At 37.9% G+C, this 17,160-nt stretch overlaps 1 protein-coding gene across 3 annotated transcripts in view; it reads left to right on the top strand.

The window, feature by feature from the left end:
- Positions 1–10: 10 nt before the first annotated feature.
- Positions 11–17,160, top strand: part of CEP152 (centrosomal protein 152) — a 30,289-nt gene continuing 13,139 nt past the window's right edge. Inside the window, exons 1-21 of one of the 3 annotated variants that reach the window (XM_017742704.1) lie at positions 11–1,050; positions 1,740–1,840; positions 2,055–2,121; positions 2,332–2,676; positions 3,154–3,322; positions 3,966–4,106; positions 4,913–5,052; positions 5,344–5,544; positions 6,956–7,103; positions 7,753–7,844; positions 8,665–8,828; positions 9,415–9,619; positions 10,398–10,490; positions 10,616–10,746; positions 10,886–11,014; positions 11,158–11,293; positions 12,033–12,212; positions 12,715–12,978; positions 13,446–13,559; positions 13,838–14,488; positions 15,868–16,042. In XM_017742704.1, coding sequence (XP_017598193.1) covers positions 964–1,050; positions 1,740–1,840; positions 2,055–2,121; positions 2,332–2,676; positions 3,154–3,322; positions 3,966–4,106; positions 4,913–5,052; positions 5,344–5,544; positions 6,956–7,103; positions 7,753–7,844; positions 8,665–8,828; positions 9,415–9,619; positions 10,398–10,490; positions 10,616–10,746; positions 10,886–11,014; positions 11,158–11,293; positions 12,033–12,212; positions 12,715–12,978; positions 13,446–13,559; positions 13,838–14,488; positions 15,868–16,042 — 3,733 coding nt within the window. In that variant the 5' untranslated portion in view covers positions 11–963. The remainder of the gene's footprint in view (positions 1,051–1,739; positions 1,841–2,054; positions 2,122–2,331; positions 2,677–3,153; positions 3,323–3,965; positions 4,107–4,912; positions 5,053–5,343; positions 5,545–6,955; positions 7,104–7,752; positions 7,845–8,664; positions 8,829–9,414; positions 9,620–10,397; positions 10,491–10,615; positions 10,747–10,885; positions 11,015–11,157; positions 11,294–12,032; positions 12,213–12,714; positions 12,979–13,445; positions 13,560–13,837; positions 14,489–15,867; positions 16,043–17,160) is intronic. The other 2 variants (XM_017742705.1, XM_017742707.1) reach the window with 2 other exon arrangements.

Genomic DNA, 17,160 nt, shown 5'->3' with positions numbered 1-17,160 from the left:
TGCTCCCGGGGCTGGGAAGGGCTCTAAGGAAAGGGGACAGGGCCGGTGGTCGTGTACAGCTGGTGCGGTCTGGGGGAAGGTGCTGCCTCAGAGCCTGCTGTGAGGGGATCGCGGGGGTTGCCGGCGGTGCGCAGAGGCCGTAGCTGCCTTGTGGGGCCTCCTGCCAGCTCGCTTGGAGGGTTTCCTTGGACAACAGTGGGCAAGAAGTCCTTCAAGCGTTATGAAGTGACTTTTAAGTTGGATATAATGCTCTTGTAATGTTACATTATACGAAGTGAGGACTTCAGCATGTGCTACACCTGTGTGCTCAAACGAGTATCTGTTTATCAGGGAATAACTTACCCTGTAACCAAACTTATCTTGTAGACCAGCACTTACACACAGTAGCTTACTGTGAACTCAAACTCACTGCTCAGTGTAGACAAGCCCTTGAGACTCAAGAGTCTTTTCATTAAGCAGTGAAATCTGGAACTGACATGATACTCTTCATATTTCCGTCATACTTGTCCTATTTTTCCTTTTGGAGCCGTTATCCAAGTGCACAAAACCAGCATACTTTCAGTCTTTAATACAAAATATAGTTATTCTCTAGAAGACTACGAAGCAACATGTAAAAGTGGGGATAATTGTCATTATGTATCGCATCATATGTATACTGTACAGTATTAGAACTTGCAGAAAATAATGTCTGGTTGTAAGTGAACTTCAGAAATTATATAATAGCCTATGAAAAACCCAAATAATTGTTTTAAATGCTAAATTCTTGGAAGTGAGTAGGCTTGGATATATGAGAAACAAGTAAGAAATGTGCAATGACTGTTTAAAAAATTATATTTTTGTGTATGGTTGGCTGAGTATGATGAGGATGGTGCTTTTTGATTCCTCTTGTATTTTACTCACGTGTGATGTTTTCCTGTCCTGTGGTAGGTTTTGCTGGATATACAAAATCAATATTAGAAAACAATGTCCCTTGACTTTGATAGTGGAGCTCTACAAACTCAACATGAAGATGAAGACTATGACCAAGAAGATTATGCAAGAGAACAAGAGGTGAAAAAGAATTAAGTAATTTCATCTGAAGTCTTGTGAATTTAGCTTCTTCCTATCTTTTAAGTGCTTAAAAAGAAAGAAGAAGGTTTATGTAGTCTGGTAAGAGCAAAAGAGGGTGCAGACTGTGCCACTCTTGAAAAGCATAAGAAATAAAGTTCAGGTGTGTTTTAGTTGTGGTGGTATTTTTCTCTGTTTGTGTCCAGTTGTTTGGTCCAGAGCAGACCACTAATCATTGCAGTGATGACTTGTTGAACGTAGTGACACTGACTGGCAAGCTCTTATCTGGATTTCCATCCAGTTTTCTCAGAAAGAGCATGTTTTGAATGTCCACTACCTCTCTTGGCTGGAATTTAGAGAGGAAAAACCTTGGTATGATTAGTTTGCAAATCATTCTTTGAAATTAGTCTGTCCTGGGACATATCTACCACGTGGCAGATATATATATACCTTGTTCTGGTGCAGCTCTTTTCTTAACAAGAGTTTGGCAGAAAAACCCTTTGGTTGGTACTCTAGTCTAGTAAACATTCTGTGGTATAAATTTCAATGTGAATTTCAGCGTTGTGAATTCTTCCTTGAAGGAAGAAAATTGGGATTTTGTGCAAGTGGCCTACTTTGCCAGGTGGTTTTGGGCTGAACTTGTATTAATTCTTCTGAAGAGCAAATAATGTATGTTATTTGTTGTGTTTCAGTTGCAACAACTGTTGACAGACCTTCCCCATGATATGCTGGAGGACAGTGGAGACCAGCTTTCCAGTTTTTCAGACTGTAGCATTCAGGAGACTGAGGAGCAGTAAGGCATTTGGCACCATTTTTTTTTATTATTTACATTATGCTTTCAAGAACAGAGTAAAGTCTTGGTTGATGAGGTGTGTAAAAGCAATCCAGGTGACAAGGGAGCTGGAGTGCAATTTGCAGTAAACTAGATGTGCCTTAATTTAAGAAATGATGGTTTGTTTTTTCCCTGGAATGATTAGTACATAGTTAAGCTGCTTGTGTCTCTCTAGGTCACATGAGCCTGGGAAGCATGATGGAAGGTGGAATGATCATCCATTGATAAGTGATCCTCCAAATGTAAGCTTGTATGAGCAGGGATGTAATTACTGCTTGTTCACAAGAACATGCTAAATATTGTTTAAATTCATTACAGAAATACATGTAGGTGACAGGTTTTGGTATTTCTTTGAAGTATTTCTAATGTGAGGGCTGGTAACCTCAGAAAAGGAGGGCGGGGTGAAATGAGAGTTTTGAGAGAGCAGTTCTAAACCTTGTATCCATTCATAGGGCTATGAACAAGGACAAAATCTGTACCCTGAACAATTCTTGTGTGACCAGCAAACTGATCTCGTTGAAAAACGTGGGAAGAATTGGAATGGCCTGCATAATGATGATGAAAAGGAACATTTATATGATGTTAAAGAAGATTACTGTGGCCAGAATGGTCAAGATGATGCTGATGATGTGTATCTTGGTAGAGATGGGTTTAACTCTCCAAGTTGCTACCAAGAGAACAATGTGTATCATCTTCCCGAAAACTTCAGGCCTTATCCAAAAGGCCATAAACCAGAATTTAACAATCAGCAAAATAAAATAATAAGTTTTCCAGATGATCCGAAGGAACATCTTAAGGTATGTCAGAAGCTGACATGTTTTTCTGTCTCTTTGAAAATTTTCACAGGTCTTTAAGTATTGGTAGTAATATTTCTGAATGCCTTCACTCTCTGACAATCAGTTCAAACAGTGATGGGAGGCTTCTGTAGCCTGTTTAAAAAAATGAAATGTGAGTAATTGGATTTTCATATGTTTGTTATGATTTTTTTTTCTTTCTTTTGTTGCCTTGCTAGAATTCCATGAGGTAGAATGAATGTGATTCACTTAAGTGTGTGCTGAACTCTATTGAAGTTAACACTTCACTGCTCTTCTAAGGTGGAAGCTTTCATGAAAAGTTCTATCATGCTTCAATGGTGTGCTGGATTGGAGCCTGAAAATGAAGAGCTGCTAGAACTCTTCTTATTGTCAACCTGTAAAATGAAAAATATTTTCACTGAGCAAGGCTATAGTTGTGGTTTTAATTTATTTCCTCTTATGTATGTATTGTCACAACAGCAGTTTGTTGCATCTGATGTTGTCAATGGCCAATCCCCGGAATCTTACAAAGTGACTTATAAACCGTACCAAAATGGCATTCATCAAAATATTCCAGGAATCCAAGAAGGAAACAGAAGAAATGAAGTGTTTGAAGATTTGCAACATGAATTCTTGGGCAATGATGAAAGTAAGTGTTTGCTGCTTAGACTTGAAATAAACTTGTGTGAAGAATTCACTGGAAATCAGTGATAGAAAACATGTTGACTTCAGTAGTTTTTCAGTAAGAGGACAACTAAAAGTATGTTGATGTATATAATCTTTTATATCTAGAAATTACCTTTTTTTGATCAGGGTATATGAGTTTCAGGCTATTAAAAACATAGTTCTGACTGATGAGACTGAAAAATTATTTCTGATGGCTTGATGTCAGATCTTGTTGGCACTTTCTCTTTCCATAATATTGGAAAATAACAACTCACTGTACCTTAGGAAGTGATGCCACGTTGGGCTTTTCTGTCAAGTACACTTCAGATGACAGAACTACTTCATTAGACATGTTGTAAATCTGTAGTGACCACAGGTCTGTGAGTTCACAGCATGTCAACTTTTATCTGGGCTTGCTGTTAGGTTGGAATTGTGTTGGTAGTTCCCACAATCCTTCAGCCATTGCTGCCAGAGCAATTTGTGTGATGTGGATTAAAAAACAAGATTTTGTGCATCAGCAGTGAACTTAGCACTATAAAAAAAGAGGTATCTTGGAGCAGGAATTACAGTGATGACTTTCTTTGTGTCTGTGCTGACTTGTCTGTATGCTATTTGAAATTTGGCAGATTCTTCAGAAAACATGCAGATTCTTCAGCTTCAAGTTCTAAATAAAGCAAGGGAAAGACAACTGGAAGAACTTAATGAAAAGCTAGAAAAGAGTGCACAGCAGATTAGGTATTTGAATCATCAGCTTTCAATGGTCAAAGGTAAAATGTTTTGTGCTAATTCTTAGATTTTATTCATCTCTAGTAACTTTTTAAATCTGAGACTTTGATTTTGAAAGTGTCTTTGAAGGTATTTATCATACTTATGAACTTGATTTGGGACTATATGCACCTAACCCTCTCCCTCCAAATATTGTTCTAAATCAAAATCTCTGGATTGACTGCATAACTGTCTTAACTTTTACTGTATTTTCAAGACCGGTGTTGTCTTCCAGAGTCCCCACATGTGAGGCATCACAAATGTACGGAAAAGTGAGAAGTTTGCCAAAGTAGTCTTTTAAAAGTCAGAAAATTAAAAAAATTAAAAAGTCAGCACCAAAACACCCACGCCCCAGTAGGAGAAGTGGACATTTATGAAAAAGAAATCTATTTTTTTGTGCTCTCTGGTTTAACAAGCCATTTCATAGACTGTATGTATAGAAAATCTCTTTCAAAAATTATAAAATCGGTGGTGGAGACTGATGATTGTCTTAATTTCCCCTTTCTTATAGGAACAGATGAAAAAGAGTAGTAAACTTAGAGTGTAAGGGAGGATGTGAGGTCCTCCTGCTGCCGGGGTGGGGCTTGTACCTTCAGGACCCTGCTGGAAACAGTATATTGGAGTGCTCCCTGCTGCCAGGAGGAGACAGTGGTTGCTGGATGGAGACTGAATGTTTTTGTTCAGTCTTCTGTTGTCCACAGTATGAGACAGAGTGAATGGTTCTGTAGAGCAGGTACTGAAAGTTATGTTGCATGAGGTTCTTGGGTGGCTGGCCATGGTTCTCACACTATTATGTCTCTCTCTTCAGATGAAAAGGATGGTTTGGCTCTTAGTCTTCATGAGTCTCAGAAACTCTATCAGAATGGAAAGGAACGGGAACTGCATCTTGAGGGTCAAATCAAGGCTCTTGAAACTCAAATTCAGACTCTTACTACCAATGAGGAGCAGGTACTGTGCTGTATTTTTAGACTGTTTATTGTGGAAGACCTCTACAGTTAAATGTGTGGTGTGTTTGCATTAAACAGAAGTGCTAGTCTGTTAAAATGCTGCTCATGATCATTGCAAAATACCTGATGGATGGATAAGATTCATTGGTTGAAAATACTTTTTATTAAAACACAGGCGTTATCTGAGGACTTCTGGCACCTCTTGCACAAAAAACATTGAACTGATGTACAGAATACTGGAGCAACAGTAAAATATATGTAACTAGGAGCTTCTCTAATGCTGTTCCTACAGATACTGAAGCAATCCAAAGTGGCAGAGGTGGCCATGGAAAGCTTGCAAAAGCAGCTGTTAGAGCTTCAGCGGTCAGATGCCCTCCAGCGAGCCAGAGAACAGCATGAGGCCATTATTTCTGCACTCAAGCAGAAGTATGAACAGCAAGTACTGTCATTAGAGCAGAAACTTGATACTACAAAATCTGCACTCCGAGAGCAGGTGAGAAATTATTTTAGGATGCTGAGTACCGTACTGGGGAGACTGTAGAACTCCCCATGTTTCCCACACTGCATTTCTTGACCTACAATTCGAGTAACTCCTTCTGGAAGCTGCTAAAAAGTGGAAAGGAAAGTCTCAGCATTATGAGGCCTATGAGGTATGTTTTCATAAACATCTCCAGGCAGTTGCAAGTTCAATTTGTGAGTTTGTACACAGCAGATGCAGAGGAGGCAGGAATTTATTGTCTTAGTTGCTCTCCTGAGCTTTCCTTCTGTGCACAATCTTTTTTTGAAAGAGTTCTGCAAATAATTCTGGGAAAGAAAAGGACTAATTAAGAAATAATGTGATATTCTTGCAAGAGAAAAACCAAGAAAAACTCTTTATTGAACAATCTGTTGCCAAGATTTGGTCTCAAAATGCTGAAGGATGACTAACCAGTGAACAGCAACTTTTATTTTAGAAGTAAGGATTTAAAAGTAGAGAGGGAGGAAAAAGCTGTCTTTAGGATGGAGGTTGATACAGATTGTATCACATGGTTGTAGACCTTACTGAAATTATTCTACTTGATATGTCATAAGAATTCATTACACTATGAGAAATATTCAAGCAATGTATTCCAGGCAGGTCTTAATAAATTGTCCTCTTATTTCAAATAAAGAAAATAAAATTTTCTTTATTTGTCTCAACATACAAAAATAGATGGGTTGTATCTTTGGAAAGGTAACCAATGCTTGATTCTAAACACAATGCATTGCTAAATTTTTGTCTGTTAGTACCACAACAAAACTTACACAACTTTGTCTCTACTGTAAAATATATGGTAGCATGTTTGGGGTATTTAAAGAGGGAGATCTTGTTTTTGAGAGAATATAGAAAAGTCAAAATACAAGGCACTGGGCCTCCCAGGCCTGTGTAGGTAACCAAGTAATGTCATATAAATGTCTATTTTGTGTATCCTGTGAAAAAGAAACTACAGTTTCTCTTTTACAGGGTATTGGCACTTGCTAGCTTGGCTTAAGCTCACTTAAAATAAACTGAGTTAAGCTCTGGCTTGGTATAATGTGAAGGCTTGATTTTTCTGCAGTAGACTAAGTGTATGTGATTAATTACAGGAGATAATCTGATGTGCTGAAAAGAAACTGCTCTAGGAAATATGAAATGTTTCTCATCCATGTATGTCTATATATGAGTACAACTACTGTCTCCCAGTGAAAACTGAACTTTGATGCTGTAAGAGGTCACTTGTCAGCCAAGGATAGTGTTTGATCTGTGATTGATTTAGTTGTCCTCTACCCCTCTAGGTATCTGATTATTTTTCTCCTTTCTCCTGTATGTATTGACTTTTTCTGCATCTGAACCTGTTCTAGATGGTTAAATGTTTGTAACGTGAGTAAAAATATTATCTTCCTAGAAAGAGCTTTGCAAAAATCTAGGAGAGCATGTTAAGCAACTTGAAAAATTGCTGGAAGAAACCAAATGTGAAAAAACTGAAATAATAAATCGACTGACCAGAAGCCTAGAAGAGAGCCAAAAGCAATGTGCAAATCTACTGCAAACAGGTCAGCCTTTTACTCATACTTTTACCTTTCTTGTAGAAATGCCTTCAGTTTTTCTAAGTATGAACTTGCGTATCAATGTTTCTATGGAAGTGGAATCAACATCAAGCTAATTGTGTTCTAGACTGTTTCCTATGCAGTGGATTACCCAGACTTAAAGTTAAGTCTAGACTAAGATGTAAAGCCAAATAAAAATAAAAGCAAACACCATCTCCAAGCCCCAAACAACAGTGATTAAACTGTTTCCATAAGTACTTTGTGCTGCATTTGTGTAAACCTTGTTTCATACTGAGCAGCAGTGTTTGGGAGCAAACTACTTAGGTTTTGTATTTGACTTGAATTGCCTTTCTAAATTCAGATCTCAATGAGAAGAATTGTTTTGGGAGCTGGAGGCTGATCTTGGAAACCTCTATCATAGGAATAGATTCTGAAATATTTTGCAATTTGTGTGTTTGGCTTTTGCCTACCTTTACACATTGAAGTCTTTTGATAGTAATGTATTTAATAGCTGTTGGTGAGCTCAAGGAAATAGAAGCAGTAATGTCTATTGCCAGAATCAACACTGCCATTTTTAACAGAGATCTTTCTTCAGGTTAGTCTTTCTTGCATATTTATGACTTGCTCCTTTTCTCCCTTGTCTTTACTACGATAGGCTCAATGCAGGAGACAAACCAGTTACGGTTTCAGTTGCAGCAAGCTCAGTCTGCACAGATGATAAGCAACAACATGAACAAGGCTTTGCAGGTTAACTAATTTTATTGACTATTTTATGCTTGAATAAAATGTTTTCATTTGATGGGGGGTGGGCATTATAACTAAGAGGTTGGTGGTTGAAACACTTTAAATTTTGGGGGGAAACAAGCACATCATCTTTGGCTACTTCATCTCCCAGTGTTGCATGTTGGACTTCCTCCCTCCCCACCAATTAAAACACAGTGGGGCAATTGTATTGGCAGAGATCTGATCTCATACTTCTGTCCAACCTGCTTTTGGGAAAAAAAAGAGTGTAAATTCAGTGTGCTGGGAGTCTTGTAACTTAATTAGGAGATACCATGTTATGAAGTTTATCTTTTGTCAGCAAAAGGGAATGCTAGAAAGCCCTCTGTAACGTATGAGTGGAAGTCTGTGTTTCCAATTCAGTTCATATATTTGATTTAAATCTGTTATCTTGGAAACTATGAATCCTACTGAGTACTAGACTAACAGCTGTTTTTCCAGGTGTGTACTTTTCTGTTGTCATCTTTTTTACTATACAAGGGCAGCAGGAAAGCAGAAGAGCAAAAGAAATAATACTTTATAGATGAACTGTAATAAGAACAGTAGGGAATATTTCTTGTATATTTTAACTAATTTGTAGTTTTACCATATGCTTTGCTAGAGGTATCAAAAATTAAAATAGAAATAAGTTAATGCCAGACAATTCAACTAAATGCAGCTAAATATAGCTATATTTAGAGGAAGAGCTTAATGTATTTGTTTTCTTTGGAAGAGTTATCATGGGCTTGATATGTTGGCTTGGAGTCTCTCTGGTCAGTGTAATTTTTTTTCTGTCTCTTCCTTTCAGGAAGAATTAATGGAACTGAAAGAAGAAATAGCTTTGTATGAATCTGCTGCCAAGCTTGGGGTATTTTTGAATGATGCAGGTGGAGAGAGGCATATGAGCCTGGGTGATTCCTATGTAGATCTGGGAATTAAAAAAATCACAGGGGAGAAGCCAAGATTCTGCAGGTATTGAGTAATTCTTTTTGAAAGAAAAATTTTAAATCCTCAAGAAATTATGCAAGTGATGTATAAAAAATAGGGTCCTACTGGATGAACATACAGGTTTTTGATGGATACTTGAAATACTCCTTGTATTGCCAGGTAATCTGAGAAACAGAAAAACTGTACTAATACCATAAATTGGTTGCCTAATTGCTGCTTGATAAATCTTCAGGTTTTATAGGGACTGTATTGCTGTTCCTTTAATTGTATGAATTATATTCACGGATGCTTTTTTTTCTCAAAGCCTCCACATAGTTACTTAAAGCTAAAGCTGTCTTGTACATCAACCAGTTGAGTTGTTTCAAAACACTTCACATCATGTGAGAATGAATCTTTTGAGGAAACAGCTGAATTAACAAGTTCTCTGTAAATTAATTGCAACTTGATGAAAAAGCTTTGATATTCATATCTGCTTGTGCTTTTTACTATTACATCTTAGACATCCTGGTGTTTCTTGTAGCATTAGTTGCTTTTCTCTTTGTTACCACTGCCTTTCAGATAAATGTGTTTTGTCTTTTAAATACTGAACTGGTTATGTCTTTTCTGACAGTGCAATACAGAACAGAGACATAGATAAAGAACTCTCTAAAGATGAAATTATTGTAGAATTAAAAGCTGAGCTGGAACGTTTATTGAGCAGTAATAAAATGAAGAGAAACCAGATTACTCAATTACAAAATAGTCTTCAAGATTGCCAGAAGACACTAGAGGAATACAAGCAGTTGAAAGCAGAAAAAGCATCAAAAGATTCAGAGGTTTGTTCTTTACACTTCTTTAAAAGTCAAGTATCCCTGGGTTTTGGTGAACAAAACCAGCATTTAAACTTCTTATGAGAATAGGTCAAAAATTTATGCATAGCTGAGTATTCATAGCAACTCCTGTTTTGTATCTTTGATTGAAAAGAAAACAACTGAATAGCAGAACTTGGGCAGCATATGCATTATTAGGTGAGTTGAAAGTGATAACTTAGATGCTTGAGAGTGCTTAGTGGCCACCTTGATTTTGTTAGAAATAAATTTCATTGGAAAAAGTTGGTTTTCTTTAGCCAAAAGGACCTTGTAATTTCTCTGAGAAAGCTGATAGTACCATTAGCTTATACAAACAGAACATTTAACAGATTGCCTTCAGAGGGCCTTCATTAGATCAGCAAGGAATCTCCTTGATGCTGCATCTCTCTTCAGCCCGTTATTGCCTTCCCTCTCTAAATGGATCAGACTTGCAGTATCTGTACATGGTGCCATGGATGTGGGATAGGAATACAACATATGTGAAAAGTGTGCTCTCTGTTGGATGACTGTTGTCATTCAGCTTGTAAGCACAGCATTGAGTGTGTGCTTCTCCAAACCTTCATGATACTGAGTTTTAAGAATTCATCTAGAATAGCAGTGATACGGTTATCTTGCACTGCAATAATTTCCTGTTCTTTTATTTTTTTGAGTACAATTTTTATTTGACAAATCTAATTTTTTAAAGCATTAACTGCTAAATCATTTGTATCTTGAAAGATATCATCTTAATTTTATTTATTTTTAGCCTGCCAAAAATTTGAAGGATGCTTCTGATAATCTAAAGGAAGAAGTTTTGAGACTCAAAAAGGCTAATGAAGCTTTGCTACAGGAAGTTGAGGTAAGACAGAGATGCTGCTTACCACTACAGGAAAAAAATACACAAAAAACCCCCACCCTGTGCTAAAACCTGTGAATAGGAAAGGTTCTTACAACCCACATATTACTTGACCCTTGTTTGTCCAGGCCCATACTTCAACTATTGAAGAACTGAAGGAAAATGAGGAAAAACTGAAAAGCTTAAATCAAGACCTCTGTTGTCAGATGAGAAAGATGGTTGAGGATTTTGATCACGATAAGCAAGAAGCCATTGACAGGCGAGTCTGTTAACTTTTTTCAGTTTAATTTGTGGATTTTCACCCTGCACACGTGATCTTGTTCCAGCTATCAGGTACAAGAAGAGCACAGTGTTCTAGGTAGTTGAAACCAGGTATCTTTCCTTTCTTGAAATTGTAGGTGTGAGAGAACTTACCAGCAACATCATGAGGACACCAAAGCACATTTTGAGAAAGAGCTGATGGAGAGGTTTGCTGCAGAAAAGCAGCGGCTTGTTCAAACTTCTGAAGAGACAATCTCGCAGTTAAAGTAAGACTTACCATTATTTCCATTTTTACTGAAACTTTCATGCTTCCTGTTTGACCTTCACTGCTAGTTATACTTATTTTAAAGCTGACTTGCTGTCCTGTGAGTATGAAGGCCAATTGATAATAAGTATCTGTCCTGTGAAGGGCTAGTATAGAGGAGCTGAACAAAGAGATGACTGCAGTGAAGGAATGTTACATTGGAATTTGTCAGGAGAAGGACACCTTGGAAACCACTTTAAGACAGAAATTTCAACAAGAGCAGCAGCTGAAGGAAGAGAAGGTACAAATGGAAATGCCTATAAACTATATAATTTCACACTGTTTTCAAGATGTAATATTAATAAGTGTATTTAATTTTGTAAATGTTTGTGGAACATACTTGAAAGACATGCAGCTATATCAGAAAGTTCCTACATATGACTTACTGGTTTTTAAATTAAGCTGGTGTCATGTCCTGGGCTTGAAAATATTGTAGAAGTAACTCTTTCCAATAGCTGTTTGTTTTCATGTAGTGATCTTCCATAATTCTGACTTCTGACGATGCTGAGTCAGCCGTATGACTTTCAAATTCATAAGATATTTTCAAAAAATCCTGAATGATGATACAAGTTTACTTCTCCCTTTATAAAACTAAAAAATACTGTGGCTTTTTTAAGTAGTAATGAATTCAGACTGATTTGATTAAAAACTTTGCTTTTCTGAAGATATCAGTGTGCAGTGACTAAAGTAGATCAACTGTCTGGGTAAGAAAGTACAGTAAAGAGGTGCAGCTCAAAGTATGAGGGGAGTAAAGATGCTTGATAGGAAAACTTACTTTACAGCAATAGCCTATAATAACCTCTGATATAATATCTTAAAACATCTTTTTTTGAGAGTTGAATCTCTTGTCTAGGTGTCCTCAGTAAGATCAGTGCACGGGCTCTAGAGAGTTAATCATGTGTCTCATGCATTCTCATCACTTTGTACCAGAGCAGTTGCTATGCCTTGGAGAATACTTCATTTATTTATTTTTGGTCTAGCTCAAGAAACAGCTTCTAGAAGAAAAAGAAGTCTCCCTTAAACTTCTGAAGACTGAGCTTGAAGAGGAACACACCAGGTCCATGATAGCAGCAAAGAAGCAGTGGCTGGAAGAAAAAGAACAGCAGGTTCAAGAGGAAGTTGCATTAGCCAAAGCTCACTGGGAAAAGGAGGAAAAAGAGGTGTGAAACTTAGATCAAGGAATTTCAATTTTTTTTTGTTCTTTTGCTGTTTATTTTCAGGAACAGAACTTAATATGGTGTTATTGTGCCATTGGAAGTGGCTGTTAAAGATCTGTCATTTTAAAAGCCTCTGAAGAAGTCATTGGGTATTACACATGTTTCAGATTTTTAAAAAATCCCAAAACCTAGATCTTGCAAAGTGAGAACCAGAATACCCTGAATGTCACAGCTGGTAATATGCTGGAGTTTTCCACCCTGATCTTTGAGTTAGCAGTTATGCTTTCTGTTGTTTCACTCAGGTATCATGTAGAATTCCTTTGTGTATCCTCTCCCATAGAAGAAAGCTGTGATGAATCACCAAACTCTCTCCTCTCTGTGCATGGTTTTGTTCTTCTGTTAAGGAATATCATTGGTGTGAGCAGTGTTTCATTTGCTAAACACCAGTGAAATCTGTTTATTTGGACACTGGGGAGATTTTCTTAAAAAATATTTTTTTCCGTAGAATAAAGAACGAGTCTTTGCCCAATTAGAAAGAGAATGGCAAAGTAGGCTGGAAGAAATGAGAAGAACTGTAGTTGAATGTAATGACTGCAGCTGCCAAACTGACCCAGTAACAGTTGTGGATGAAGTTTCAGCTAAAGAGTTAGAAGGGACTGTGGAAGACCAGAGGCTGCAGATCCAGAAAGAAAATACAGCCTCTGAAGAGGCCTTAAAAGAATTTGAATTAGAACTGGAAAATAAATACTGTAAAAATCTTGCCAGCCAGGTAACAAATAATTGTTCTGTCTGCCTGGAGTCTGTGAAACTGCTGTGTCCAACTAAGTCACCTAAAAAAACCAAAAGTGGACTCTTCCACTGACTTCCTCTTAAGCTTAGTGGTTGATATTTGCTGTATTAGAAATAGAGGTTTTTTTTAAAAGTTCTGAAAAAACTCTAGCATGTAGCTTGTTTTTCACACTGTTAAACAAGTTTTGCAGGAGTTTTGAACAGAACTGAGCAACACTGACTTTGATTTTATGCCATTTTGCTAAAAATAAATTTAGTATTTGTCATTTTGACATCATTTTTGCATCAAGAAATACATCAAGTACTACCGGTCTGATTCTTTTAATTTCTGTAAACACAGGCAATCCGTAGTGAAGTCTGTTCTTGCACTGTTACATGAAAGTAATTATAAAAATGTATTCAGTGTACCTACCTACCTACTGAAGTAAGATTTTTATCTGTTTTAAGGTAGATGCAGCTTTAACCCAAGCTCATTCCAAGTGGCTGCAAGAGTACAAACTAAATCTAAAGATAGAACAAGAAAAATGGGAAAAAGAACACCAAAAGACTACAGCAAAGCAGGTAGCCCAAAATACTACTATATGTGTATTGATAAGCAGTTATGTCTTCCAGATCCCATATATTACTGAGGGATGAATGTAGACATAGGCTCAGGGAATCACAAAGGAAAGATGTTTCTTGTGTACTCCGGTCCACACCCAGTTTTTTGCCTATGTAGGTTTAATTTTTATTAAATAACTTGACAATATCTCCAATAGATTTGTAATGACTCAGAGTTATAATTTGTGCAGCTGTAAATGTGTACATATGTTTATAATGACTGTGTTGTACATTTGCAGTTAGCCCTGGTCCTCTCAGCTGCTGAGGAGAAATGGAAGAAAGAGTATGAAAGTACAGAGAGATCTGGACCAAGAATGAAAGAACTCGAAGAAAAGATAATTTCTCTGAGGAAGGAGTTGGAGCTAAAGAAAGAGGAAATCCCTGCAGCTGTCAAAGCAGAGCTAGCAAAAGCCCGTGTGCAGTGGAACAAAGAAAAGCAAGAAGAAATTCTGCAGATACAAGAGCAAAATGAGAGAGACTACCGATCATTCTTAGATGATCATAGAAACAGAATTAAAGAGGTCCTTGCAACAGCAAAGGAGGATCTTGCAAAGCAGAAGAATGAACTCTCCATTCAGAAAGAGGCAGAAATAAAGATGTTACTAGACCAAAAGCAGCGAGAATGGGAGGCTCAGGAAGCCAAGAGACTGCAGGATGAAATTAATCGGTATGAGGAGAAGACTCTGCTTGAGCTGGAGTATTTGTTGAGTGAAATTCATGAAGAACTAGTCAAGTGCACACATAGTAAACATTCTTGGAAGGACAAGTGTTTTGACTCTCATGTTCAATTAACCAGTCAAGGCAAAGAGAAACTGAAGACTTGTTTACAAAAGGCCTATAGGACCACAGTTTGCACAATTCTGGAAAAGAAAGAGCGAGAATGGAAAGAGGTAATATTTCTGGAAATTATAACTGCCAGTCAGAAAAGGGATTTGGGAAGTCAGTCAGGTTTGTTTTCTCCAAAATATCCATGTAATTGGGGGAAATATAAAATTCAACGTTTGTGTTCATTGATAAGAGTACTGTAACACTAAAAGAAGGCTAAATCTACTATTAGCAAGCGAAAAGTGAAGGGATGTAGCCATGACTTCTTCAATCTTTAAAGAAGGGAAAGTCAGGTTAGGACTGTTATTTATGCAAAGATTTGTAAATTAAGGAGATGAATCCACTGATTAAGTTTGGAAGCCTGTTAAAGGCTCCTTGTGATCTCTTAGATGGGCTGTGATGACAAAACCCACCTCAGATTTTTGCATAGCTGCAAAATCCAGTTTGTAGTGGTGATTGGATAGTGATTGTGGATCATGTTACGCTTTTTTCCCCTCCTCTTTATACAAATAACGATGAAAACAGTAAATCCTTTCTGCAACTTGCCTGCAGTGGATCAGTTTGTCAGTTATTCAGTTCTGTCTTGGGAATAAGATTCTTGCTTATTTTATTGTGCCTCTAGGAAATCTTTTTCAGTATGCCTGCCCAAATGAGGAAAGATGTCCTACCCTCTTCTAGAGGAGTTTGGGGCTAAGTCAAATCATGTCCCAAAGCCTTTGTTTCTGTTGTTTTAGCAGATCCTTCTTCTTGCAGTGCTTATGCTTTTAATAAGTTTTTTGCTATGGGGAGCATCCCACCGGAAATGCCATTGCCACCCAGCATTTAGTAGCTGGGGAATTATCCAAGAATAGGACAGACAAAATGTCTTGTTTTTCAAGAGAAGATGGGATGTTACCATTTCTTTAGTGTCAGTATATTTCTGTTCAGCAAGTGGGCCTTAAATGTCTTCATGTCACAAGCCATATCCACAACAGTAAAGAGAGCTTTTTTCCCTTGCCTTAGGCACCTTCTGCAATGGATATGAAATGCCTCTTGGTAAACTGTTTAATATGCCTTTGAACCTCAAAACGTTGGTTGGCTTGATCCACCTTACCTAGTGAAGTCTTTTTAATTTCCTAGTAATGTCTTCCCTCTTTAAAAAGCAAGTTATCTTCAGCTATTCAGAGACAGGGTATAGTTCTGTAATCTTAAGGGCTGCTGACATTTCTAAATAATACTCAAGATATTCAGGCAGTGCTGTTGCAATCATCTATGCTGAGTTAAAACTTCTATATAATAGAATAGATGTTTTCTTCTCTGTTTGACTTGTAATCTGTGGTTCTACTACAGGTTTAAAGTACCTATGTTAAAGTTACTAAAGCTACTTGGTGGCCAGGGTTGGTTGTGGTGTGGAACACTTTTTTTGCTCTGTGTTGGGTTTTCAGAGGGTGTTTTTCAATTGCAGAAATATGAAGAGCTAGTGAGTAATGCAAATAAAGAATCATGCTCTTACCCGCAACATGGTGCAGGAGACACTGGGGATGTGGCAAGACCTCCTGTGTGCAGTGTTGAACACCAAGCAGAAGCACAAAGGAGACTGAGAACACAAACACCCTTGCAGGAAACTGGAACAGACAAAGGTACTGGGTTTGATCTTAATCTGGCAGATTGCATATCATCAAATTAAGCTTGTTAGTAGCAGTCTTTAATAGTCAATGTCCTATTGATGACCCCAATGCAAAGTTAGTTAATTAGTGAATATTTGGGTGACAGAGGAAGATACAGTTCTTCTGACTGTAAGGTTGTTTAATATTGCATAAGCCAAGTTAGTCACAAAGTGCAACAAATGGTACTGGTCTCCAGTTTACTGATTTAATGCTAGGCTTTGAGGTTTCATTTTATCAAATGCTAGTAGCTTTCTGCTTTTTAAAGCCATTCTTCAGGAGGAAAGGAATAGCTGTCTCAGCTGCTAGAGGTGTGTGTATTCTTTGGGGGTTGTTAGCACTGAAACCTTTGGAGTATATAACAGTTCATATGCTAGGCAATGTTGACCATGGTATGTAGGGCATGGTCTGAACTATGTCTTGTGAATGGGTAATACTAAATTGGAGCTTCGAAGATTGAATTATACTACTTGCCCTTGGCATTACACAAGACAAGGAATTCTGCATTCATGTAAAAGATGCTATTGTGTCAAGAACTTGCTTGACCTGGCATGGTAGTTTTCTCTGGTTCTTTTGGTCAAGAATGTAGTTGAAAAAGTGTGAATCCCTGGGTGGTGTTTCTCTTCCTTTGTTTTTCCCCTTCTTCCCTTTCCCCCCACTCCCTGTGCCCAGTATGTACTTTAGCATTGTAGCTCTTCCCAAGGCTGTCACGTGTGCTATGGCAAAACTGGAGACAGTATAGATGGGAAAAACTTCATGGGAGGGACAGATGTCCCTGAGGCTTTCTGTTTAGTTTGAGTTCTTACGCAATGGAGGAACATAAAGCAGCAAAGCCCAAGAGAGTGTTTGGCTCTGTGCCTGTAGTGTGGCTTGAATTCCTTCAACACCAACTTAACAAACGGTCTATTAGCACAGAACAATACCAGCACTGCAGTGCTCCTGTCTCTAGAGCGCCCTGGCCTGGCTGTGGGGAGCAGCCCTCACTCCCCTGGAAGGAGCCCAGTCTTTGTGTATCCCTTAACCAGACTCAGCCGTGTGTGAGGCATTCCAGCTGGGACAGTTTCCTTCAGCTGACTTCAAAAGACCCTGCTTGG

Source organism: Corvus brachyrhynchos, unplaced genomic scaffold (genome assembly GCF_000691975.1).
Source record: "Corvus brachyrhynchos isolate BGI_N302 unplaced genomic scaffold, ASM69197v1 scaffold97, whole genome shotgun sequence".
Classification (NCBI taxonomy): domain Eukaryota; kingdom Metazoa; phylum Chordata; class Aves; order Passeriformes; family Corvidae; genus Corvus; species Corvus brachyrhynchos.
The sequence above is the reverse complement of the archived record's forward strand: the minus strand, read 5'-3'. Positions and strand labels throughout refer to the sequence as shown.